Consider the following 27,696-nt stretch of genomic DNA (forward strand, 5'->3'; position numbering starts at 1 on the left):
AATTCAACGTTAGATACCATTGTATTTGCTTTTACAACTGTGTTCAATTTGCATTACCTTAGTAAAGCTTCTATTTGGAAGATGGATGGTACTTTTTTTTAAGAAGGGTGTGACGTACCATCAACTTTACAGCATACATGGGTTGCTAAATTTTGGATCACACAGCAAAGTTGTTCCCATGTTTTATGCTTTGATGAGTAAAAAGCCACTAAAGTGTTATAATTATCTGTGGCACTCTATCTGCTTTAATGGCAGAAAGTGGTTTTGAATGCTCTGTTCAATAAATGTTATGTGACTCTGAAATCACCGCCCTGAAAAGCATACGCTTGAATTTCAGTGATGTACAGTCCAAAGGGTGTTCATTATATTTGGCTGACTATGCAAGTGGATGTGGGGGAAATAATGTTTTAATGATATGTTTGCCAGACATGTTTACTTACACTAACTTTACTTTGGAGATGTAACTGCAACTGAATACTGCATTTGTTGTCGGGATAATGGAAGTCGGTGAACTGTGTTTCGGTAATATGACGTTACAGGAAAGTGTACTGTCGGTGTATTGGTGTTGGTTTTCCTGTTGTCGGTAAATTGAACGTTCAGTAAAGTAAAGGTGACCCATATATATATATATATATATATATATATATATATATATATATATAGGTCTACTGTATATAATCGAAAACTCACTTTTTTCTAAAATAAACAGTAGATCCACGGTTATGCAAAAGTGCACTTCCGCGAACATCGGTTCAACGAACCAATAAAGTGCAGAGAAGCAAGCCCCCCTGTACCCCCCACCTAAATATACCAACTCCGAGATTGCACTGCAGTGGGGAAACATGTAAATTCCCTTTCCCCACTGTAGTGTGCTTCGACACCTGTGTTCCTTAATGGTTCACTGAACCGCACTTCGCGGAAGTGCACTTTTGCTTAAGTGCACTTTTGCTTAAGTGCACTTTCGTGTAACCGAGGATCCACTGTTCGTTTTCGAACAACTGGATTTTTGGTGTTTTACAGTAGACCCATAAATAAATAAATAAAATAAAAAAATAAATAAAATGTGTGTGTGTGTGTGTGTGTGTGTGTGTGTGTGTGTGTGTGTGTGTGTGTGAGATCAGAGATATAATCACTGGCTCACAGGATTTTATCCACTGAAGATTGAGCTCAGTACCTTCCAATACAATATTACCAACAGTTATTTTGTGCACACACTACAATATTTAATAGCATGGGGTGGAGGAAGAAAACAGTAGCATTACAGCACCAATACCCTCCTTTCTCTAGTTTACAGGATATTGCTACCAGCCAGGCAAAACTAACAAGAACACATCTTACTCTTTACCCTTAGAAGGGTAAACCTTTAAATAAATAGTAGCAAGTAGGTCTGCACAGTCCCCCAAATGGTACAGACATGCACAACTGTAGGTCTCAGTAAAATGTGCAAGCCATTATGCTAATGAGTACAAACCAGCAAAAACATTCAAAGTTATAATATTTTCTTTCTGAATAACTAAACAGTACAGAATCTCCACTCCTCTAAGAGAAAAAAACAATTTCTGGAAATGATTATATCTCAACAACTCAAACCTGATTTGCTTATAACTTATGCTATAATTAAAACCTACCAAAAACTGGGAATACTTTACGAAATTACACCTTATCTTTCACATGAAGCCCAGATCCAAGAAGCTCAAACTCTCTTGCTACATAAAATTAATTTATGTAGCCATCATCCTAATTAATGTATAAAATTCATCAATAAACTACAGAAATGTTACAATAAAATAGCTAAATCTGCCATCAGTTTGCTTGGTACTTGCGTATTATTGCAACCAGATTTGGACCCTGCCACACTTTGAAATGTTTTTGTGAAAGTAGCAATGTTAGTGTGAAAAGGCTGTTGTCAGCTGTTAACTATTATTCTGTTGGGTGGTTTATGACATTGCAAGAGGAGCGTGCTTTCCCGGTCAGAGGTAATGAAAAATGCACTACAGAGGGCTGCTCCCTCTGAGTCATGTGAAGAAGGACGTGTGTATGTCAATGTTTGGACATCTTCACAATAACCTGCACTTCTTTCCCAAACTAGAATAAACTGCTTTGTAACTGTTAGTCGATGGCAAGACAGATTATCCTGGGGCTGATTAATAAAAGCAGAGTCGAGAGTTTAGCAAGAAGGATTTCAGTGAAGATATAAAATGTGTTGACCTCTGACAACCCCTTTCATACATGGTTTACCAATCATGAACAGACCTTTCTGATTTATGGTTTTCTGTAAAGTAAATGAATTCAGATTTACGGTTTGGAGGGACATGATACTGAAAAACCCTTGTTTTTCCTCAGTAGGCAGACAGCACTGTTTTGGCTGTTTCTTAGAGAAAACGTAAGGTAAGTACTTGCACAACCTTTCCTAACTCATGACATTAATGGAGTGTGTGCAGCAGTAGCCCTGCTGATTTTATTTTGCATTAAGCTACGTCGCTAAAGGACAGTACCTGAAGAAGAAGGATTTAGCCGATCTTCCTTTTTTCTTACACCATGCAGATAAGACTGTCTTGGCTGTTTGTCACAGAAAGGTTTGACTATGTACTTACAGCAACCTTTAGTTAAGTGATGACATTAACACTATATGTGTGGGGACAGGACCTGTTCATTTAATTTATCATCAAGTTACAGTAACCAGGAAGATGGCATGATATGTTGACAGGAAGTGCATGCATAGACAGCATCAGTATTTTTCTCATTGTTATTCATAACCCTGCATAAAAGACCCTTCACTGCCAAAGGCATAGTCTCACATTTTTAAAACATTAACAGTCACATTTCACTATCGGGAAGCAACCGTTATGCGAGTAAAAATCTGGTTGTGATAATACGCAAGTACTGTTTGCTTCATAAACACATCACTGCCTAGCTCGGGAAGGGGGGGGCAGCAACCAGAACTAAACAACACTTTAAACTACACCCAATTAAAACAGCACAAAATATAATTTACTATCCTAATAAATGGCCAGTTAGCAATTCTATCATTGCTAATTATAAACCTAGTAGAAATTTAGATATTTTGATCTTCACTAAATCAAACAACTACTTTTAAAACAAATTATATGCAGTGAATATTTCCATTTTGTGGAGCAGCATTCCTTTAGAAATTAAAGCTCAAAACAGCTCCTAACATTTCCAGAACAACTTAAAATCTACCTGCTGTCTACCTGGTACTGCTGCTGTGATAATAGCTTATCTAAACTACGTACTTTCAATCATATAAATATAAAATGGAAAACTGAAGGATATAATTCTTATGGTAATTAAGAACAATTGGATTTATTTGCATATGATTTAGTTTTGTACCTGATAAAACCAGAAAAGGACATTTCAATGTTGTGGAACAGTGAGACAGTTTCAGATCTTTTCTAGATGCATAATTAATGAAGATAAAAACAAAGGCAATAGCTGTAAACTATGTACCACACACAAATCAGTTCAGCAATACCCACAGACATGGGAACATGATAAAATTAAGTACTTAGGAGCATGGATTAAAATTAATTCTGTTATGGAAACCAAGGACATGTGGGAAGAGACTAAACGAAAGATAATACAAAAAATGAAAAACTGGAAGCTGTTTTATAGATATGGTTAGCAAGATACAAGCACTGAAAATGTTTTTAGTCCCCTTAGTTTTACACACAAATTAGGCATATTTTCATCAACAACAGAAGTTGGATGTGTGGATGGCAATTAATAAAGGGGGGTTTTAAAGAAATAAGTGGGTCTGGGATTTTGGATGGCTATCCTTAAGGAGAGCAATACCCGTACCAACATGCCAACATGGGAATGGAGAAAGGAGATTCTAACAATAGGGATGACTGCAATTAGGGGTACAGAGAAAAGGCAACAGGTGGCTAGAATTTACAGGGGAAAACTGGCAAAGGAACCAAGGTAATGGGTGCAATCATTATAGAGGGAAAGGTAAGAGAATGGGAAGAAGCCAAGAATTCATTTGGACTGCAAGCTAGAGATTGCCTTCCCTATCAGGGATTGATATCAGAGTACAGGCAAAGAGAAAGGAAAGCGAAAGACCACTACTGGTATAGTTTTTTTTGTTTTAGAATCTAGAACAGAAACTGCTGTTAAAAAGGATAGTTAGTAGAGCATATAAAACATTGCTTGATAACTCTAAGACTCAATCAGAGGAGGTAAGAAATGATTGGGAAGAGACTGGCTATACATATAAAAATGATAGGTTAACATGAATGTAAAGATTTTTTGGATAAATACCTGCATCTAAAAATGTCCTGTTTTAAAATAAATGGAAATGTGTAGAGCATCCAAGCCTAGTTTTGGGCACACGTGTTCTGACAAGATGGTATGCATTTGTCAAGATCTGGGAAGAGAATTTTTGCAGCAGATATTTTGCAAAATTTTACAAAAATTCCGCAGGTTTTTCCCAGGCTGAAATTTTAACACTTTACAGATAGCAACATTTGATGCATCCCTGATGGTTGTTAATGCTATAAGCATTAGTAATAAAAAAATGTCATTGATAAATGTGCTACGTTTCCACAGCATTGACATTGTTATTGCTAGTGAAACATGGTTAAAGAATGACAACTGGAAAGCAGTTCTGTTAGGGAATAAATGTTTTTACTGTAACAAATTCTAACAAAAAAATGTGTGGCTGTGTTATGATAGGGATTAAAGATAGTTATGAGACCTGTGATTATTACGTGTTCAATGATAACACCAGTACTACAGACTGTGTAACTGTGACAAAGACAACCCTGGAACATATAACAATTGCTGGAGTGTATAGACCAACAAAGTCAAGTGCAGATGACCTACAGAAATTCATACATTTCTTGCATGAAACACAAGAAGGAAGAATATTAGCTGGGGACTTAAATTTACCAGAAACAGATTGGAATAATATTGATTCAGCAACATTAGTAAGGAAATTATTATGCTCAGGAGCAATTGCTTCAGACTGTAAAAAACCCACCTGGGAACGGAATGTACTAGACATTGCTTGTGTTATTAAAGAAATTACTGTTACTTCAGGTCAAGATTTACCACCGTTGATGTGCAGTGATCATGGGGTTATAGAAGTTAATTTGTTGCTAGATAATTCTGCTAAACTGAAATCTAAACCAATGCACAGAAGATTAACTACAGATTACATGGAAGCAAAACAGTCAGTATGTAAAACTAAATGGAGTGATGTGTTCAGAGGAAAAATTGCAGATGAAATGTGGAAAGTTTTGAAAGAAAAACTGAGTGCAAAAAAAAAAAAAAAAAATCAGGATCTAGGCATACAACGTCAGGGGAATAAATTTCCCTAAGAACACGATACCTGATTAAGGTGAGAGACATGTAAGACAGGTCGAACTACAACTTTGAAAACTGAAATAAACAAGCTGGACAAACAAATTAAAAAGTGTGAGACAAGATGAAAAAAAATGTATAGAACGTGTATATAAAGATATTGAGCATAATAGGAAACCTTTTTATAAATACACAAAATGTAGGAGGAGTAAAGACACACACATTGATAAAATGTGTGTAGATTCTACAATTTATTCTCAGATGCACCTGATTATAGATATATTTACAAAATCTTATACAAAACAGTTAGGGCTCCACAAAGGGGGGTGTGATTAGTTGCCCTAGTGACATCCAGGTAATCTCAGATACTGGAATCAAATTAGATTATACTGAAAAAGAACTACACAAACTGGATCCAAACAAAGCACAGGGAGGAGATGGAATTAGTAATAATGACCCGAGAAAACTACAACAAAAATTTACATTACCATTACATCTATTATTTAGTAGGTCATATAAATATGGTGAAATTCCTTAAGATGGAAGACATGTGCTTACTAAACCTGTCTTTAAGGGAAAGGGGAGTAGGACAAACCCAGAGTCATGCAGACCCTTAACTCTACTTTCATGTTCTGGAAAAATAATGGAGAAGGTAATATTGGATAAAATATTTCAGATTTGGAAAGGTTGGGACTTGAAACTACATATTAGCATGCATGTAATGAAAATAGATCTATTACCACCTGGAACATTATGTTCTATACCATAAAAGTAGCTATGAATGAAAACTTGCACTGTGATGTAATTTATATAGATTTAACATCAGCATTTCACAGGGTCATACACAAAACACTGATCAATAAATTAGTACAACTAGGTACTGATGTACTCTTGATAAGATGGATATAGCTGCATGGCTTACCAACAGGACATAAAAAGTATCATACAGCAATTGGACAGGTGAAATCCTTGGTTACAGTCAGGGTGTCCCACAGGGCTCTGTCCTAGGCCCCAACTTGTTTAGATTGCATCTTTCAGACCTAACTTTTTCATCTGAGGTGTTCTACAGTCTATATGTATATGACCTGAAATTGTCTGAACTGATTATGTGTTACAGATAAGGCATGCCTGCAAAAAAACTTGGCTAAATTGAGCATTTGGGCACAGGAGAATAATATGCTGATAAATACATCAAACACTACGCATATGAGATTTGGAAGACATAAATTGAAAGATGAATATTTAATACAGCATACAGAAACTGAAATTGTAGATTCATTTAAGGACTTGGGTATATGGGTAGATCCAGCTTTGAGTTTTTCTAATCATATCAACCAACTGGTTAATGCTAGTTATAGAACTATAGGTTGCATAAAAAGATTTGTAAAGTCTAGGAAATCAGAAATGATTACCTCATTGTTAGTTACATTAGACCCAAACTCGACTATGGAATAACAATATGGAAACCTTATAAGAAAAGAAGCATGAGTAAACTGGAAAGAGTACAGCAGAAATATACCAAGTTATTATGAAAGACTAAAATATCTGAACTTTTACAGTACTTCTTACAGATATCCAAGAGAAGAGCTTATTCAGGGTACATAGGACATTTAGAGACCACTTTCTCTGGGAAAGTTTGGGGACTATCAAAAAGTACTAGAGAATTAGACAACCTATGTAGAAAAACAATATTTAAACATTTGTGTTCATTAATACAACAGATCCATGAGCAAGACTATATATACCAAGAAAAACCTTCTGCCATTTGGAAAAAGAAATGACACAGGAAATGCGAAAAGTTAAAGAACAAAATTTAAAGAAGTTTGAAAGGTATAAAGATGAAATATGGACATGGGAAAGAAAGGAAGATATGATATAGTGCAACATTTATGCAAAGGAAAAAGCCAAATTAATCGACACAAAAAAGGCAGACCCAAAGATATTCGAAGATTAATATAGGCAAAGGCATACAGATATGGAAAAATTCACACACACAAAAAAAGATCACAAAGAGGGGGTGTAGAACAGAAGATTAGTCAAGAAGTTGTTAAAAAAATAGAAGCTGAAGTTATGGAATATTTGCAAAGCGAAGGATTCAGTGTAGAAAGTCTAACAAGTCATATCACAGCTGATTCCCTCATTAGGCCAATCATTGAGTACAATGCCCTATTTGGCATGTACCTCACTAAACACCTGCAACAACTGGAGAGGCAGCAAAAGTACCTCACAAAGAGGATTCTAGGCCTTAAACATTTGTCCTATATGGAGAGACTAAAAAAAACTCCCAGCTATTTTCTGTCTCATATCGCCTACTTAGAAGCGATCTCTGCTTGACTTACAAAGCCATGTCTGACCCAGCTCTGTTAGAAATGCTACATCTGAAGAAATCGCAATCCCTCTGCAGCACACACTCCAGGGACCTCAACCTCATTACCACAATCAACAGAAAATGCTCGAGGGACACGTTCATAACACAGAGACTGCCCTTACTATGGAACAGACTTCTCACACAAGTCAGGCAGAGCACCTCACTAGCCCTCGTCAAGAGAAATCTTGATAAGTGAATGGGAAATAGAAAATTCACCCCATGGATCACTCCAGTGGTTTTACTCGATAGAGGCACTGGGAACTAAAGTCGGGTGGCACAATGCCAGGGTAATCCTACGGGCTAGGCTTGTAAAGGCTCCAGGACCAATAGCCTAGTACACACCTATGAACCTATATGAACCTATGATGGAACAACTTGTCCCCAAAGTAAGGAGAAACAAGAGGAGCAGGAGACATCTGAGTAAATATGGACACGGGAAAGAATAAGATTTAATATGGTGCAATATTTATGCAAAGGAGAAAGCAAAACTAAGCAATGCAAAAGGAGCAGCACTAAAGATATTTGAAGAGAAGTATAGGCAAAAACATCCAGATATGAAACATTTTAAAATACAAAAAATAAGAAAACAAAGAGGAAAAGAAGATTAGTAATGGAGAAGTTAACGAAATAGAAAGTGAGGTTATGAATTACCTGCAAAGTGAAGGATTTAGTGTAGAAATTTTAACTCCGATAAAACAACAGGATAGAGAAAATTAAGGAGAAACCAGTGCAGCAGGAAGCATCTAATCAGTTGACATATGAAGATACTTTGGAGCCTCCCATAGGAAAGCAGTACAAATGTTCAGTTGGAGCTATACAGCAAGGGAAAAAACAGGAAACTTTGGCAACTCTGACACAGTCAATGTTGTGGACTGATAGGCCAGTGAGTTCCCATATGAAACAGCAACGATTGACAGAGGGTGAAACTGACCAGAACGTGGCACAGGAAGAAGCTCTGGAACTTTCTATAGAATGCCCACAGGAAATGGCGAACAAAGAATGTTTGAAGTTTACAAGAAAATTATCTAAGAGAACAGTTACTTGATTTAATAGAGATGGGCAGACATATTAAGATCAATGAAAGAAACAAACTGCAGATGGTCAATAAAACTCAAAAAGTTAGAAGTTTGATAAAAAAAATGAACACAGTAACTAGGACTGTCCATAGAGATCCATGTGCTATAACAGACATAAATAGGATACATTACTGTGCAGCCAAATTAATAACAGATAAAGTCCTTCAACAAGAGCACAGGGTTGTAAGGGAAAGGGCAGGGAGAAATTGAATGCCATTATGGAAGTATCAAATTAAGAAAACTATAAAGCAATCAATACAACAAGTGTCACTGTTAGAAGAGTGTAGGGGGAGGAACAGATCAACAAAAATACTCAGAAAGACAGACGTGATAAAAGCAATGCTCAGTATTATAAGGGATCAGGATTTATCATCCACTGTCGCAAACAATAAACAAAATATCAGCACAGGCAGAAAAACTTAGAAGATACACAAATAAACAAAGGAAAAGTACAAAATAAGCAATTTATTGATGGCCCAATGATGACCCAAAAAAGTTTTATAGAGAAAGTACAGTTGTGTACACTTACCATAAATGTAGATGTTCGAGTGTATTCACTGTTACAGTCATCACACTTGAGTTATCTGCCTGCAGGTAGCCCTCAGTCAGCCCGAATACCAAAGTCTTAAGACTTCTGCATCAGATGCTGTCGCCTCTTCCATGACGTCAGGGGTATAAAACAGGCAGCCGACGTCATTAAATCAGTTTTTCTTGCCCCAAATGTCAGGAGTCCCTCAAATAGGAAGCTGGTATATGGTGGGGAACACCACCAGTAAAAAGTAAATACCACTGTCATTAAAAATGGCCATAGAGAGAAGAGGTAGAAAAGATAGAGAAAACCAGGGGGCTGGAGAGAGGGAAACCAGGACTGCAACAGTGAATACACTCGAACATCTACATTTACGGTAAGTGTTCACAACTGTACTATGTTCTTCGTGTTTCACTGTGGCAGTCATCACACTTGGGTTGATTCCCAAAGCTGAGGAAGGGTGGAGGCAGTCAAGAAGTGTTAGGGTTGGCTAGCAGGCCTTGTAAGACTGCTGTAGCAAATCTAGCTCTGGATTTAGAAAAAATAGGTAAGTGGTAATGCTTGGTAAAGGTGTGTACAGAACTCCAGGTTGCAGATCCCAGAATGTCCCTGGTAGAGACTCCCTTGAGAAATGCTGTAGAGGTGGAAGTAGCCGTAATGGAATGTGGTCTGATCCCCTGTGGGGTAGGTTTTCCATGGTGCTTGTAGCAGAAATGGATGCAGTGTGCTATCCATTTGGAAATTGTTTGCTTTGAAATGGCCTTGCCCTCTGCCCCTGAAGCAAAGCTGGTTAGATTTTCTGAAAGGCTTAGTCCTGTCAAGGTAGAACCTGATCTGTCTGTGCACATCCAAGGAGTGCAGGATCCTTTCACCTTTATTCTGAAGATTAGGGAAGAAGGTTGGCAAATGGATGGATTGGTTTAGAGCCACAATGGACACCACCTATACACTCAATAAAGATCTGCTTAAAAAAAAAAAAAAAGAATAAACCCATTGTGTTATAACAACAACAAAAAATATGAAGTAGAAAGAGTTACAATCATGCATATCAACTGTCCAGACTTTCGCAGAATACACAGATTTTTGCTCCATATGTTTGGAATGCTCTTCATAAAGTTTTGTCATTTTTTGGCAAATCGCTGAGGACTGAAGTCACTCAATAATGGCAGACATTTGAATTTTAGACTTTATACCCATCAGAAAACGCACTGAACTACAAAACATGCTATTTTATCGACTTTCTAAGAGCGATATCTAAAAAATTGTCTCAGTTATGGGTGTTGTCCCCCTATTATTTGTGTCTTTGCTCAGAATTACTATGCTAAGAGCTTGAGAGGTACGCTTGTAGTCTCATAACTCACTTCTTTAGGGCATATGCAATACTAGTCTACATTAATTCTTTCCTCATTTCATGTTACACAGTTATTTCTGTAACCCCTACATTACTTTTTCACTTAATTATCTTCAGACCCTGACTCCACTACTAACACAGCCCATACACATCAAATGCTCACCGGTGTAAACTATGAAGGACGTTTATATACATTTATGTTGCATCTATTTACTAGTAAAGCTGTATTATACTGTATTTTATCGCATATGCATATATGGCAGATACAATAGCTATGTACAGTGTTTTATTTTCTTCACTTCTTTTCAGTGATACACAGTACCTTTAGCCAATAAAGTTACACTGTTTAATATTGAAGTATCTGTTTTCTTATTGTACTTATAATTTTTGGAACTTTTCTCCCTGGGACTCCACTGAAGGGGCAATTTGCTTAGCCAGACAACCCTGGCTAATAAACGTAAACAAATCAAGAAATAAAATACTCAAAAATATACCTAACATCAAAACTGGCTAAAATACATACTGTGCTGTTACTGTCTCTGGCTTTCTAGAGGTAAAACAGATGGTCAAGAATCTTTACAGATAGATGATTCACAGATGAATTTTGACTCCAACAGGCAGGTCTAGCACTTGAATTTCGCTAACTCCTATAACCTATGTAACCTCTGTAAACTGATAAATTAGCTGCCGGTCTATATTTATTAGTCCCCTTACACTACTTACTGTGGCTTAGTTTGAACTGTAGAAGCACAACTGTTGCTTCCACAGTTATACAGTTTGGACTGGGCGGGGAGTCCCACTACTGTGTAATTAAGGCATCCATATCATGCTATCTAACCAAAATCTTCCAAGAGTCTGTAGAAGTGCACACAACTGTGGGACAAGTATTAGCTTCACTATGAAACTGTAATACAATTACAAAGTGGTGAATGCAATTATAACCATTGTATACACTGTTTATATATTACACTTCATTGAAAAGGCAAAATAGACTATTTTCCTTTCATAACTGAAACCTGGTTCAAGGCTCCTGAGAGCACCCCGGCACTATTAGGTTTCACCTCATATCATGCGTTCTGGCCCCAAAACCCGGACCACACCACAAAAGGCGGGGGTGTATCCATATTCATAAAGGATACCCACACCTCCAGGATGGTGGCAATGCACGAAGCTTCGGAAACCATCCAGGTGCAACTAACCATAGGCAAAACTGCTCTACAAATTGTAGCATGCTACAGGCCACCCTCTCAAACTCAGGAACCCCACACAGCCTTCCTGAAGACACTGGAGGGTATAAATGTATCTCCAAACACCATCATATTGGGTGACTTCAACTACCCGAATATAGACTGAGAACATTACTCAAGCCCTAACTTTCTAGCCCAACGGTTCCTGGAGTTCATAAATTCAAATGCCATGGAACAGCTAGTCACTGTTCCCAAGAGAGGAGAAAATATACTAGATCTCATTATCACAAATATGGGGACAAAATGCTCCACACCGGAAGTATATCCCTCATTGGTGAGATCTGATCATAAACTAATCTTACTGGAAATCCACATCCCGCCCCCACCCCAAACAAAAAAGACCACAGTGAAGAACTTCTCTAAAGCAAACTTCACACTACTCAAGACTGGTGTGGTATCCTTCAAGGCCCCTGAGCCAGTGGAAACCACAACCCAAGCTGCGGAAGCCCTTACAAATGCCTTCTATGAACACCTCCAGGACTGCATGGATCAGGCAATCCCAAAAAAAACCAAGACTTTCCACAAAGGGCAAACGTCCAGTCTGGTGGACCCCAGCCATTAACAAACTTTACAATAAGAGGAGAAAGCTATTACATGATAGAACAAAATCCATAAAAGGGAAGTCACCCCTGATCATTATTAGTAAAAAAATATGAGCACTCATAAAATCAACTAAGGCCAGTTTTGAGAGAAAAATTGACATGGATTCAAAGGACAATCATAAGGCCTTTTTCAGCTATGTTAGGAACCTGGGTGGAAACTCCCAGATATGCTCAGAATTAGTCCAAAATGATACAAAAATCACTGAACCCACAGACATTGCCAACATACTGGCAGACAGGTTCAGTGCAAACTTCACCCCCCTCCCCCTAAAGGAGAGATAACTATCCCAGCGGAGTGTAGCCTCCCAGACATCTCAAATGCGCAGGTGAAAGCTGCTCTCTCTAAAGCTAAAAACACAGCATCAATGGGACCGGATGGTGTCCCCGGCTGTGTGCTACACGAGCTAAATGAGGAATTAAACCGGCACATAAGGCAGCTGTTTAATCTCAGCCTTACCACAGGATACGTGCCCAAGGAGTGGCGTAGGGCAACTGTGGTCCCACTCCACAAAGGTGGTGCCTCTACGGACCCTGGTAATTACCGCCCCATAAGCTTAACAAGTCTAGTCTGCAAAGCTATGGAGAGGATCATAATGGAGCTCATAAACAAAGATATAGGGGACTTGCAGACATTGGACCCGACCCAGTTTGGCTTCATCAAGGGCAGATCATGCCTTTTGAACTTGGTCGACTTCTTCGAAACAGTCACCAAGGCCATTGATGAGGGAAAGGCAGTCCATATAACCTACCTTGACCTTGCAAAGGCTTTCGACACAATACCACACTCGGGTATTGTAGAAAAACTTACCAGCTTAAATGTAAACCCATGTCACAAGATGGGTTGCAAACTGGCTTAAGGACAGAACCCACAGGGTTAGAGTTGCTGGCGCTATGTCAGACTCCAAGCCGGTCACAAGTGGTGTCCCACAGGGCTCGGTCCTTGGCCCCCTATTGTTCGGCATCTACTTCTCAGAAGTACAGGCCAACATGGGAGGACTTCGGCTGACAAAGTTTGCAGATGACTGCAAACTGGGTGCCATAGTGGAAAGTGCATCGGACATGGATATCCTTCAGAAGGGACTCACGGAAACAGATAGCTGGTGCCAGAGCCATGGCCTGAAGTTAAACGCCAAAAAATGTATAGTCATACCCTTCGGGAAAAACAAGGTAACCCCAAGCTACCATATAGGTGGCAATCCACTAAGCACAGAAGAGGTCATCAGGGACCTGGGGACCCAGGTTGAGAGTGGCCTTTCTTTTGACACTCACGTTGCTAAAGTGGTTAGAAAGACCTTCTACATTGCCCACCTGATCATGAAGGGATTCACATCCAGATCTAGTGAGGTCATTGTTCCCCTGTACTCTTCACTTATCAGACCAATGATCGAGTACAATGCCCCATTCGGGATGTATCTCACCCGACATCTGCAGCAATTGGAGAGACCCCAAAAGTTCCTCACCAAAAGGATAAAGGGACTCCAAAATCTGTCATATACTGCCAGATTGAAGAAACTCCAGCTCTATTCAGTCGCATACCGTCTGCTCAGAGGTGACATGTGCCTGACATACAAGGCCATGTCCAACCTGGAATTAACGGACATGCTCCACCTCAAAAAATCCAAATCCACCAAAACCACTAGAGCAAGCGACTTAAACCTTAGCACGGATATAAATAGGATGTGCTGGAGGGATAGATTTATCACTCAGAGACTCCCTATGCTGTGGAATAAAATCCCAGTCCATGTGAGGCAGAGCACCTTGCTGGCTCTGTTCAAGAGAAATCTTGACCTGTGGATGGGAGATCGTAGGTTTACCCCGGGAATCATCTCTGTGTCACTGCTGGACAGAGGCACAACAAACTAATGGCTACAGTATTTTTTCATATAAGGGGTGGCGTAAGCCACAAAACTTTGGGCTAGGCTTATAAATGCCTTAGGGCAGATAGCCTAGTATAAACCTATGAACCTATCAATTTATCCACATTATCTTTTTATTTAACAAATCTATAACACAACTAATACTCTGTGCATTTTCTTTTTGACAAAAGTGACAGTCTCCCTGTTTATTGCAGTTCTCCTCAGAATAAGCAACCTTATGTCAATAAAAAATATCTCACTGTGTAATTGCTGAATTCAGAAATGGAAGTGTGTGTACCCAAATGAAAAGCAAAGCTCTCTAATCCTACAGAAGATGGCAGTTCATAAACCAGCTAACACACAATGCATTTTCATTTACATGCATGTTCCTCATTCTTTTTAATGAGCTACATTCAAAACACAAACTCTTTACTGAATTTATTTTATGAGCAAGGCTTTACACATAGCTTGTATGACTGGGTTGTCTTTTTTTAATGTTTTAGGTAATTTTGTTATAGTAGTAAAATTAGTGCTATTGAAAATATTTTTATATAGTTTCAGTCAGATTTGCTAGTAATGCCATTTTTACTGGCTAGATGAAACTTTTTTTTCCTCAAGTTAATATTTTTTTAGTTAATACATTTTGTTTTTATTAAATGCCCTTATAACTGCCCAATACTGGGCTTCTGATATGGTGTCTGAGTGTTAGCAAGCTCTTTTCTTGGCTACTACTAGATGACTAAACAGAGTCATTTACTGACTTTTTACTAACTTTTTAATAAAAGGCATTTTTCAATAAAAAATAAATGCCCTTACTCAACTTATCTATAAGGGTATAAAATATGACAGATTTCATATCATGTAGATACAGATATTGACATAGATAAATACATACTCATACAAGTATACACACACAGAAAAAGTCATTATAAAATTGTGGAACAGTGGATTCAGAATCAGGATAACAACCTTGTTTATAGGGAAGAATGGGAACTGGCAGACTGGTCTACAAAGATAACTTACCTGCAATTGGTTATGTTGCAACATTACTCTGTAAAAATAAATGTGCACTAAATATACAACTGAGTGTACCAGTTAACATATAAGCACAAACATAAGCAAACTAATAAACATATTCCGCAAATTAAAGTATCATGTGAAACACATCCAGACCCCTCTGAAATAATTAAACTTTAGCAAGGTCTCACTAATAACAGAAAGCATCTCAAAGCAATGTTTAAAGCCAAGAAGCAGACATGTTCCATAAAATTTTGGAATTATCAGTGTCACAAACATCAACCCAAGGAGGAACTGGTCTGAACTTAAGTGGTTCACTTGGAGCTGATGCACAAGAAAGGCCTAGCAGAAGTGAAAATAAAAAAAAGTTACTCTAAACCAATTTTCTTATAGTTCTACTTTATAACATCGATTAACCATAACATTGTCTCGCTTAACAACGAGACATCATCACCTAAACTTCAAAAGAGCAAACTCCCGGGAAGGTGACAAAAACAAAAAACTAAACAAATTAAACCCATCAAAGTTGGGGCTTCATCACCCCTTCACCCCCCCCCCCCACTTAAATATTCAACTCTGAAATCGCACTACAGTGGAGAAATGGGCAAAAGTTGGCAATCTGCCATTCTGGGAGTTCGCTCATTTGAAGTTTAGATGCTCTTGTCTCGCAGCGAGACACCGTTATGTTAAGTTGATGTTATAAAGGGGAACCATGTATGTATATATATATTATATATATATATATATATATATATATATATATACACATATATAGATATATACACAAATATATATATATATATACATACACATATATAGATAGATACAGATATATATATATATATATATACACACACACACACATATATATATATATATATATATATATATATATATATATATATATATAAACAAAAATGGAAAATTAGTTGTACAGGAATGACTGCTCTTGATATTGGCATACAAATTACTAAAATGGATGGGCAATCTACCAACTTCTGTGAAGGAATATCCCAAAAAAAAATACCCTGCCATAAGGCACAGCAGGTTGCCCTCCTCACTTTATACCAGGAGGATCTTGTCCTAATATGTGCCTAAAAAACAAGTGAATTTTCCCATCTTGTAAGAGGTGAAAGGGTTCCACAACTTTACTCTTCTCATCCCCAAAATAGCTCCAACAACATAGAGACCACTAACCAAACCCTGACCATCTGGGTCACAGGCAGGACTCCATCTGTCTACACCAAGGAATTGCACCCTTTTCATGAAAAGATACAAAAAGGGTGCTGGCTGCAAAGCCATTTCCTATGTCTGACAATTTAACTCACAGGATTAAGGCAAAGTACTGCTTCTGAATTTTAGGCAGGCAGTTCATCTCAACAGATTAAGGCTGTGGAGTGTTAATGAGTTTCATCCTGAAATCGTTAACTTGACTTGCGTCTTCATTTACCTAATGCAACTCTGAGTAAAGTCTCTTAACCAAACAGTGTTTTGAGATTGCCTTTGAATAGTGGCAGCTATGTCTAGTGAGAATATTTATTTAACATTTGTTTACTGGGGAAGTCCAACTTGGAATGAAGCCAATTTTCAGCAGAGGCCTGGTGAGAAACACTCCAGACGCAGGTCGTTGAAACATGCGAGGAAATCAGAATACCCGGGAAAAACCCACACAAACGCAGGGAGGACATAAAGACTCTGCACAGAAGGCACTCCAGCTAAGAATCGAACCAGAGCCTCTTGCTGTGAGGCGACAATTCTACCACTGCACCGTCCAGTACTGGAATACTGGATATTAATTAAATAACAATTAAAGAAGAATCCAAACCAAGTGTATTTGAAGCACTTAGTATTGTAAAGCAAATAAAAGAACTGGAAATAAGATCTCTAGAAAAGGGAAGGAGCAAATTACATAGAATTAAATGGAATTTGTGGGAAAAATATATGCAAAATAATGTTCAGGAGGAGAACTGAGGTTTAAGGGAAGGCAGGAATTGAGCGACTAATGTTGTACTAAATGAGAATTATTGTAAAGAAAGAAAACGTATGTAATGTATGAAGAGTGTAAATAAAAACATTTTAATATGATTTGTTTTCTTTCTATTAATGTATAGAAGCCTATGTCTTAAGTGCTCATTTAACACAGGTGTTTGAAAGAAAGCTAATTTGTCTACTTGCAGTCCCCTGCATCTGATATAGGTTCATACTAGGCTATCTGCCCTAGGGCATTTATAAGCCTAGCCAGTGTGTGTTTGGCTTTTGCCACCCATTTTAAATTAATTTTGCTATGCCCTTTTTCAAGGTTAGTATACTGTGCCTCTGTCTAACAGTGACACAGAAGTGATAACCAGGGTAAACCTACGATCTCCCATCCACTCATCCAGATTCCCCTTGAAGAGAGTCAATGAGGGACTCTGCCTAACCTGGACTGTGATTTTATTCCAGAGTGAAGGGAGCCTCTGGGTTATGAATCTGTCCCTCCAGCATGTCCTACTTATTTCAGTGCTGAGGTTCAAGTCTCTCGAGCGCGTAGCTCGATGGGATTTGGATTTTCTGAGGTGCAGCATGTCCATTAATTCTGGGTTGGACATGGCTTTATACGTCAGGCACAGATCGCCTGAGCAGGCGGTATGCCACTGAGTAGAGCTGGAGTTTCTTTAACCGGGTAGCATATGGCATCTGTCTGAGCCCTTTGATCCTCTTGGTGAGGTACTTTTCAGGTCTTTCCAGTTGCTGCAGGTGTCTGGTAAGGTACATCCCAAAAGGGGCATTGTACTCAATTATGGGCCTGATGAGGGATGAGTAAAGAGGCACGATGACCTCCCCTGATCTAGATGTGAATCCCTTCATGATTAGGTGGGCTATATAAAATGTTTTTCTAACGACTCTGGCCACGTGGTTGTCAAATGAGAGATTGCTATCAACTTGGGTCCCCAGGTCCCTAATTACTTCTTCTATACTTAATGGATTGCCACCTATGTGGCAATTTGTGGGCACTTTGTTTTTGCCAAAGGGGAAGACTACACACTTTTTGCCATTTAGCTTGAGGCCATGGCTCTGGCACCAGTTGTCTGTTTCTATGAGGCCCTTTTGAAGGATGCTTGTGTCGGCTGGTGAGTCGATTATGGCACCCAGTTTGCAGTCATCTGCGAACTTGGTCAGCCACATTCCTTTCGTGTTGGCCTGTACCTCTGAGAAATATATACCGAACAAGAGAGGTCCCAGGACTGAGCCTTGTGGGACGCCATTTGTAACTGGTTTGGAGTCTGACATGGCTCCAGCAATTCTAACCATGTGGGTTCTGGCCTTGAGCCAGTTTGCAACCCATCTAGTGACATAGGGGTTTATATTTAAGCTATTGAGCTCATCTATAATGCCTAAGTGGGGTATTGTATCGAAGGCTTTTGCGAGGTCCAGGTAGGCTGTGTGGACCACCTTCCCCTCATCAATGGCCTTGGTGACTGTTTCAAAGAAATCGACCAGGTTTAAGAGGCAGGATCTGCCCTTAACAAAGCCAAACTGGGTAGGATCCAGTGTCTGTAGGTCCTCAATATCTTTATTTATGAGGTTCATGATGATCCTTTCCATAGCTTTGCAGACCAAGCTAGTCAGGCTTATGGGGCGATAGTTTCCAGGATCCATTGAGGCACCACCTTTGTGGAGAGGGACCACTGTTGCTGTACGCCACTCTTTGGGTACATATCCTGTAGTAAGGCTGAGATTGAACAGTAGTTTTATGTTTGGGTTTAGCTCTTCTTGGAGTTCATGTAGGACGCAGCCCGGGACACCATCTGGTCCCATTGATGCTGTATTTTTTGCTTTGGAGAGGGCAGCTCTTACCTGAGCATCTGAGATGTCAGGGGGGCAGCAGTCTGCTGGGATAGATATTTGCCCTTTTGGTGGGGGGAGTGATATGTTATTCATCCCACCCAAGAAAGGAAAAATAATGGCCTCCCTTCTCTTCTGACTGGATGAACCGGGAAGAGCTAATTACACTAGAAGCATGTGCTAGGGACGCGGTAGGATTCCTCAGTGTTTTAAATATTTTTTTTATTTTATTTTTTTGGGGTCGAGGGTTGGGAGGGTGTCTTGTGCTCAGCTCCTGCTGTGCACATTGCAGGGTCCTTTTGTCAAGGCAGTCTTCATTCTTTTTTTGGGAGGCTTTTTTCAACCATGCACTTAACTATTTAGAAAAGGTTCACATACAGACTCAGCATACCTCTCAACCACTTAAGAGTAAGAAATATGGACAAAGCCATAAAAAAGTGGGACAATTTTGAAATATTGCTCTTACAAACTTAGAAAGTTGACAGAATAACAGGTTTTGCATTAGCATGAATTTTCTGAAGAGTATGAAGTCTAAAACTCAAATGTCTGTCATTATTTTCTAACTTCAATCTTTAATGATTTGCCACTAGTTTTCCAGAAAGCCATAATTTTATGAAGAAAATGAACCAAAAATATAAGGCAAATATCTGGACATTCTACAAAAATCTGTACAGTTGAGAGGTATGAGACTCAGTTTTTACAAATCTTTTATCAGCTGCACTAAATATGTTTCTGTCTCCAAGTCAAATAGAGTCCAAAAACACTGCAGTCCTACAAGGAACCATGCCAACCTGAGCTATCAGTAATTAGTATGTCCATGCTAAAGGCTATAAAATCAAGACTGAACACATGTAAAGTCAAATACACAGGAAAGAGAGGCCCTCTGGATGCAGAAAGATGAAAAAATTCTATGCCCTGGGTTTTGGTCTGACTTTTAGGTAGAGGGGTCCACCAAGATTCCAGCAATCTCAAGAAGCTTGCCTCACTACATTACACTCTAATGGTTCACCTTTTACGCTTGGTGTAGAAGCAAAGTGTACTGCCTACCCATCATCAAAAAGCCTGTTTATGTGCCTGCTTCATGAAGTTAATTTATGTTACTTACACATTCCCCAACACTCCTGTGCTACATGACAGAGAGTTGATGTGTGAGTAAAGACATACTGTACTGTAAGCATATCTGTTGGCACTGCCACTCTTACACTCTGACTTTGTTCCTGCCAGTTATACAGTCTGCATGTCCTCACTATGCAAAAGTGTATTCTTATCACATGCACTGGCTGCTCCGGACATCCCAAAGATGCTCCATTAGCTGAACTGGCCAACATCTAAGCTGCCCATACAAGAATGTGTGTGTTTGTTTGTATGTGATGAAGCCTATCCTGGGAGAGGATTTGCACAAATTCAAAAACTGCAGCATATTCTGTTATGTTTGGCTCAAACTCCATAAAAAATCATCACTTCCCCATCCTATGGACAAGATCATCAGTACTGAAGTTCACAGGTAAAGATAACTGTACAAATCACTCAGTGCAATGTTGGGACTGGGCAGTTGGAGACAGTGAGGTACCTAGACACTGTAGGTAGATGGTGCTAAATTATTCACTAAGCACCTTTTCCCTGTAAAATACTGGGGAAATATCAAAGAAGCTATGCAGCTGCCTTCTTTTCTTTCAATAATCTCTTTCTTCAGGTAACATCATTCTTGTCTTCCCTCGTTAGTTTTAAGATTATCTTCCTCTAGTTACAGTCTGTGTACAGTTTGCAGGTTTCTCCACGTTTGTAAAGGTTTTCTACAGCTACTCCATTTTCCTTACACCTCCCCAAAATGATCAGCAGAATGTCTGGTTGCTCTAAAATGTCCACTCATACTGCATTTACCCAGAGAAAAAGTATAGGATGCTGACTGATGGGCATGCCTGAAGACTGAAAAGAATAAAATAATGTGTGTGTGTGTGTGTGTGTGTGTGTGTGTGTGTGTGTGTGTCTTTCGGCTTTTCCCGATTAGGGGTCGCCACAGCGGAACTCCGGTCCGCTAATGATTATCAGTAGAGTTTTACGTGCTGGCTTGCCGGGCCTAATGCACAACCTTCAACAAAGGAACGCCCATTCACGCATGTCGTCACACAGTAAATGTTCTAACTGAGAATCGAACAGGCAACGTCTAACTGTGAGGCGACAATGCTACCGCAGCACCACCACCACAGTGGAAAGAATAAAATATAAAAAAGCAAAATTGAGGGCACAACTGACACTATTCTGAATGAACTTGCACTTGTGAAATAGTGACACTGAAGACTTTGCCACTACAAAGTTGAGAAAAGCACCAAAGAGTTTAACTCACTACTGGAGGACTATAAAGCAATAGAAACACATGGTGTATTGAAACCCAATGTCACTCATGGCCGGCCTTAGGCATAGGCGAACTAGGCAGCCGCCTAGGGCGCCGTACAGGCCGGTCTCATAAAGGGCGCAATTTTAATGTACTCACTTTACTTTCTTTTCCACTTCTCACCGCCTGTACTGTAGGATTTACGCCCTCCCCCCATCTCTGTAGTCCAAAGCATGATTCGCACAGCACATAGCACAGTCCCCTACTGTGTTCTTCCATTCCCTCCCCCATCCCTCCCCCCTGCAGCTATGTGATCAGTCAGTGGCTACTATTACTGATCATTATTGAAAGCATCCAATCAGAGATGCTTTTGTACTACTGATGTCCCTGGCTACTGCTCCAATCGACAGTATAAAACTCTGATCACACCCGCCTTTCTTCATTAATGAGACAGAGGCGGGCGGATTTATTGGCTGTCTTTACTTCCTGATTCTCTGGTTGTGTGTTTGAATCGGTGGCCTGGTTTTCTTCACCACGCGGGTGGACAAAGAGCCACTTTATTTTGGATGTTTGTTTGTGTGCTTTGCTTGCCTTAAGGTAAGTCAAGTGAGTTGTAAATTTGGACTAGACACACTATTGATTTGTAGTTGAAGGTGCTCTATTGATGTGCAGCCCGTGCCAGTTTACAGTTATTTGCGTACATATTATGTTTAAGGGCTTTATTCGTAGAAGATTAAGCCACTATTGTATGCTCTTCCCTGTTTTTAGTGCTTACATGGAAGAAGGATGGGGGCAGATAAGACTGCTAACTTTCCCCTTGTCTGAGTAATTCCAGTAGTCAGTCGATTTGTTATTTTTACTAACCTGATGTCAACTGCAGCTCCACGGAATAGGGACAGCAAACCATTTTTTTAAAACACTAACTCACTCGGAGCCACTAGCCATGTGGTCTGAGTAAATGCTCCCAAATCTGCAGCAAACCCTCTTCAGGTTAGGTTTCATTAATGTTGCACATCTTCCTGTCATCTAATCAGTCCCAGTATGTTTCTGCCTTGCCTTGTCTTTTGTTAAATGATTTTTTTAAGTACAGTATTGCACAAAGTCTTTTTCAGGGACATGTAGTGCCTTCTGCTAATACCCTTCCTTGAATACCAGTTCTCCATAGTATTGTGGTTGCAAATGGAATTCTGTAATTTTATTGGTGGGCTGTCTTCCTTGCTCATCATTATCCACGTATGTGTTGTACGCAGAGTATCACAAGGGCATATAGTCAGGGTTCTTTGCAAGCAAAAGGGGAAATCTTGTGTATGCAGTAGTGAAATGTTTCTTTCAGAATTAAAGCTATGTCTAGAGTAGACACCTGAATGCTTGTGTGAATGTATACCAAATATATAGGTGCTTTAGTAGTGAGATGTGTACTAATAACAGTGCATGCATTAACAATATTGGAAAACCAGAGTGTGATGGGTAAAAAGTTTACCTTAATTGGCTACATAGCTAACAATACAGTAAGCTTGATGTTTTTGTGAAGTGCAGTAATGTGCTGAATAGATCTTGCTGTACACCCAAGACTGCAATTTGATGTTCTGGGTTTCTGTCTAGTCAGTGGTAATATCTCTTCAGCACTTAGTGCCAGACACTGGAAGTGTGAAAAGTAAGGCCATGGATACGCACAACGTGTATGAAGTGTTGCTTCTAGCTACTACAGGCTTTGCTATCTTATTGACCAATAAGGATGCTGTACCTGTTAGGAGGCTGCTTCCACCCTTCTGCTATTACAGCACATTTATTGTAATTAGGAGTAGAGAGGTTGCCCCCGACTCCATACAGTGGTGCCTTGATTCAGTATCAACTGAGTAATTTGTAATGGTCATTGCATATTTGGATGGTATGGTTGTTAATGCTTTGAAGGTTGTTCAGTTATAGAATTAAGTAATCTTTCATTTAGCAAATATTACTCTTTGGTCTATCCTTTTGAATGCATTTACCATTTTGCCTACCAGTCACTTTTTTCCATTTGTACCACTCTGTCTTGTATGCCTCTTTAGATTCCTCCTTGGTAACCAATCTCTCTTTTTTGGGGGGCTTTTATAGAGCAAGGGAGTATCTTTTGTAGTAGTGTTACAATCCCCTCATCTCTCCTCCCCACTCTCCCTAGCCTTACTTTCCTATATGAAAACCGTAGGTGTGCTTTGCTTTTTCCTAGTCTTCTGTGCTCTCCCCTTCCCATCTTTGTTTTGCCTGGCTATAGCCATATAGGCAGCCACCTTTTTGCTCCTTCTAGTACATTTTTCTACAGTACAGAGTACTCTTCCTGCTCCTTTCACATAATGTACTCTGTCTGTGTTTGTTTAAAGTTTCCTAACTTGTCCTTGACTATCCCCATACTACAATTTGCTCTTCTAAAAATTGTCTTCTGTATTTCTACTTGTTTATCAGGGTAGAGCCCCAATCCATATGGACTGTTTTCAGGCTCAATCTGCAGTTTACAACCAGAAACCAAAGGGAAGAGTAGTATAAAAGCTGAGAACTCGAGATTTGGCCAGTCACCAAGCATTTCATTCTTATTTTGGAAGTAAAGCAAATTGTTTACAAAACACAAAATGAAGAATGTCAAAATGTGTAACTGTGTCTGTATGAAGTACATTCTTTCAAATTTAATTAATTCAGAGGAGGGGGTATATGTAGTAGCATGAGGTTAAAAACATCACATGAAGAGGTAAGAGAAAAGCTATACAGTGAGGAGAAAACTTAAACCCACAGCTGTGAAAAGGTTAGAGGAGGGCAAGAGGACAGATGGTGTGAGAGGGATGAGGGTGATAGTCATAGAGCTGGTAAATATGTATGGAGGTGAGGAACTGTGAATCTTTGAGAGTAGTTGGCAGTTGTATGTGAGGGCCATGGGTTGAGAGGGACTGAAGGTCCTGTGACGAGAAGAATATGTATGGTAGCTTTTATGTTTTTAAGACATAAATATAAAAAAAATAATAAAAGGGTCCTCTGGAGAATGTCCATCCAGTTAGTTTTCTCTAAGGAGGTACAATGATCCCTTTTTGAGGGGGTTATGAATCTGCATATGTTAAGCACTTTGACATGAGGTAAGATTCTTTGTGAGGTGAATGCGATTGGTGATGGGTATGCCATATTATAGCTGTAGATCTGCCTACTAGGGATAAAAAGTGGGAGATTTTTTTTGTCATGTATAGTTTGACTTTGGATATGGTGGTGGAAGCTGACTAAAGTGTGGAATCATCATGCTAAATAAATTATCTCTGAAGTAGTGGACCATTATGGCTGCATACAGCTGCAACACCAGATCACAATGTGTCACTGACTTTGAAGTATGTTGACTTGATGGTTGATCTGTGAAAAGCATGAAGCACACATCAGGGTAAGTAGTAATGTAATGTGTAATATTTTAGGCAGTCATGCATACTGCAGAGTTGATGCTACACCAGAATAAATGACCCAAGTTCTACATGTAAACATTAATGCACCTTGTAAAATGCAATGCTATTACTGTCTGTCATGACTGTAGATAAAATCTTTAAATGAGCAACAGATCAAGCAGCTTTATTAAGGAGAATTCAGCCTTCACTTGCACTTTAACTAGATTACAAGGTATCTTTGTTACAGTATGACAAGGCGTTTACTAATTTTTCATGCATTTAAAAAATTGAAAGAACTGGAGTGGCTTTTGTGGGAGTGACCTACCTGTGGGTGTGGCTCAAATAGGGGTGTTCCCTGAGTGTGGTGTGGTTGGGGCTTACGGGGTGCCAGAGCACTACTTTGCCTAGGGCGCCATTTCATCTAAGGCCGGCCCTGATATCACTGAAATGGTAGTGGCAAACCAACTGAGGGAATCTGTCACTTCTGATAGGGCATTACTAATCTGTGATACTGGGGAGGCACAGATTACATACAGGCAGGGCAGCAATAAAAAAACCAAAAAAAACACAGCGAAACAATGCCATCCAGTTACAAAGGTATTTAAATACAATAATGCATGGTTACAGAGACTGCTTTAATGATCTGCAGTTTCAGCACATTTCTCACACATGACATTCGAGCAAACATGCCTCCACATCTTTCCATCAGAACTGATAACCCTGCCAGAAGCAGTGCACTCAATTCTCAGAAAACCACGAAGCTCTGTTTTCTATCGACAATTTTGATTTCTCATTTTTAATCATAACAGAAAAAAAGCAGATGTAATTTAACATCGCAAATTAATTTTTGTCACTGAAGAAATCACCAGTGATCTCATCAACCCTCATTCAGATCAAGGAAGACACCATCAACAGAAAAATGTAACTAATGTTCTTTAAAATGTCAACTATCAGAGACAAAATGGGAATAAAGGGCTGTCCATCACTAAAAGTCTAGTGCTTCAGTGATCTTGGGTTCAATTAAAACAGACCCAGGCAGCTACTACCAAGGAAACAAAAGTGATTCAGGACCCCGGATCCAACAGATCGAGAAGTAGCTACTTTCTCCCTTTATAAGCCAACCTCTGTCAGTAACACTGATCACATGCCCCTCAATGGGAAATGCTAAGAGCTTTACCAAGCAAGTAATATCCGATGGCTAAACGTTTTAACTCCAGTGTAAGAATGCCTTGAAAAATCTAAAAAAATCAGTTCCTTATCATTTCTGCTAAAGTCATTTCTTTATAAATTTTAGAAACAAAATGAATGTTACGCATTTACTTACATTGTAACCATGGGATTAACCAGTCTAGTTAAGACATCTGAAGAACAGATCTCTTCTAAAAAGGCAGACTTAAATTCATTCTGTACTCACTGTAGTTCTATTTATATGATCCTGTAAGCAGTCGATAAGAAGATCACCAACAGGTTTCCACTCATTGCGTTCATTCTCTGCCTTTGCCAAGCTATCCTCAAGTTCATCTACGGCTCCCTGTAAATCCTGAAATTTCTCCAGTGCCCTGTTGACTTGCTTCTGCCAACTGTCGGCATCTCTGTTCAGATGCTCCCACCTTTCTTTCACTTCTGTTGATTGCTTACGCATGGCTTTGGCAATCTGTTGTGCTTTCTCATCAGGGGTTAGCTCTGAAAAGTAAATAAAAAAGCCTGTGACTAAATGTCAATGACCTTCCAATGTCATTAAGGAGCTCAGCACACTGGTTTTAGAAATACACATTTTTATACCTTTAAGATCTTTTAACATAAATGTAAACTAGAAGTAACTCTTCAGAATGACAACTATCACATCCATGCGAGACTATCAAAAATATTTACTGCAAATTTTAGAAAAAATATTTTAAAAAATGCCCAACTTGTGAGACAGTTTCAAGCTGAATTCTAGCAAAGAAATTGATTTTGAAAAGTGAGTGTAAAAGTCCGTAGTGAAAATTTCAGGTGACTTTCTCAAGACGTTAACGGTTATACCCACTTGATTATATGTCCAGAGAAATAAAGGGATGTATTCATAATAACCCTGCGTACTAAACAAGTCTACCTACAGCTGCCTTGTGGAGTACACAAGTTAAAGAAATTCACAAAAGTAAGCCCATGCAACTGAGCAGCTTGCAAACACAGTAGCCTGTGGGAGCAGCACAGTCTATGTAACTTAGACTTTCTGTATCATGGATGATTTCCTCATTCTGAAAATAATGCAGCAAGTCAATGAAGTCCACACTACACAACTTTTGAGCTAAGCAGTATTACATACATGTGATTATTAGCTGTGCTACACCCACTGACTTCTATAGGGAATTGACAGTGTACACTGGTATGCGGTTTTCCCAGAGCACAGCATATTGTACCAACACAGCTCAGATCTGCATGGTGTATGTTTAACGGGGTGCTGATTCATACCTACTCCAGCTGCTTAAACAGACGATATATAAAGTTTACTGGACCAAGTAATGAGATTCAGTGCCATACTAATTGTGCATGTTTCTGAATCCCATTATTACCAAACACTACAACTCAAAGGGACAATCCCAGAGTCTAAACTTCTGACCTACAGAAACCTGTTGTGATACCTCCCAGTTGTTACCACCCACTTACATCATCAGTAACCCTACTCCTGGTTTCAATTTACTTTATGCAACCCTGTTTTCATTCCCTCTGGTGAACCCAGTTAACAATATTCAGTTCCTGTCAAAGCTTTTAGTCTCTGATCACTGAGAAACAATAAGGT

At 39.2% G+C, this 27,696-nt stretch overlaps 1 protein-coding gene across 4 annotated transcripts in view; it reads right to left on the reverse strand.

Moving 5' to 3' along the window:
- UTRN (utrophin) overlaps positions 1-27,696 on the reverse strand; it is a 4,744,936-nt gene that overhangs the window by 986,973 nt on the left and 3,730,267 nt on the right. For all 4 annotated transcript variants that reach the window (XM_044069601.1, XM_044069592.1, XM_044069610.1 and 1 more), the window contains one exon: positions 26,332-26,600. In XM_044069601.1, coding sequence (XP_043925536.1) covers positions 26,332-26,600 — 269 coding nt within the window. The remainder of the gene's footprint in view (positions 1-26,331; positions 26,601-27,696) is intronic.

This window comes from Protopterus annectens, chromosome 1.part0, assembly GCF_019279795.1.
Source record: "Protopterus annectens isolate FY-2018-M chromosome 1.part0, PAN1.0, whole genome shotgun sequence".
NCBI lineage: Eukaryota > Metazoa > Chordata > Ceratodontiformes > Protopteridae > Protopterus > Protopterus annectens.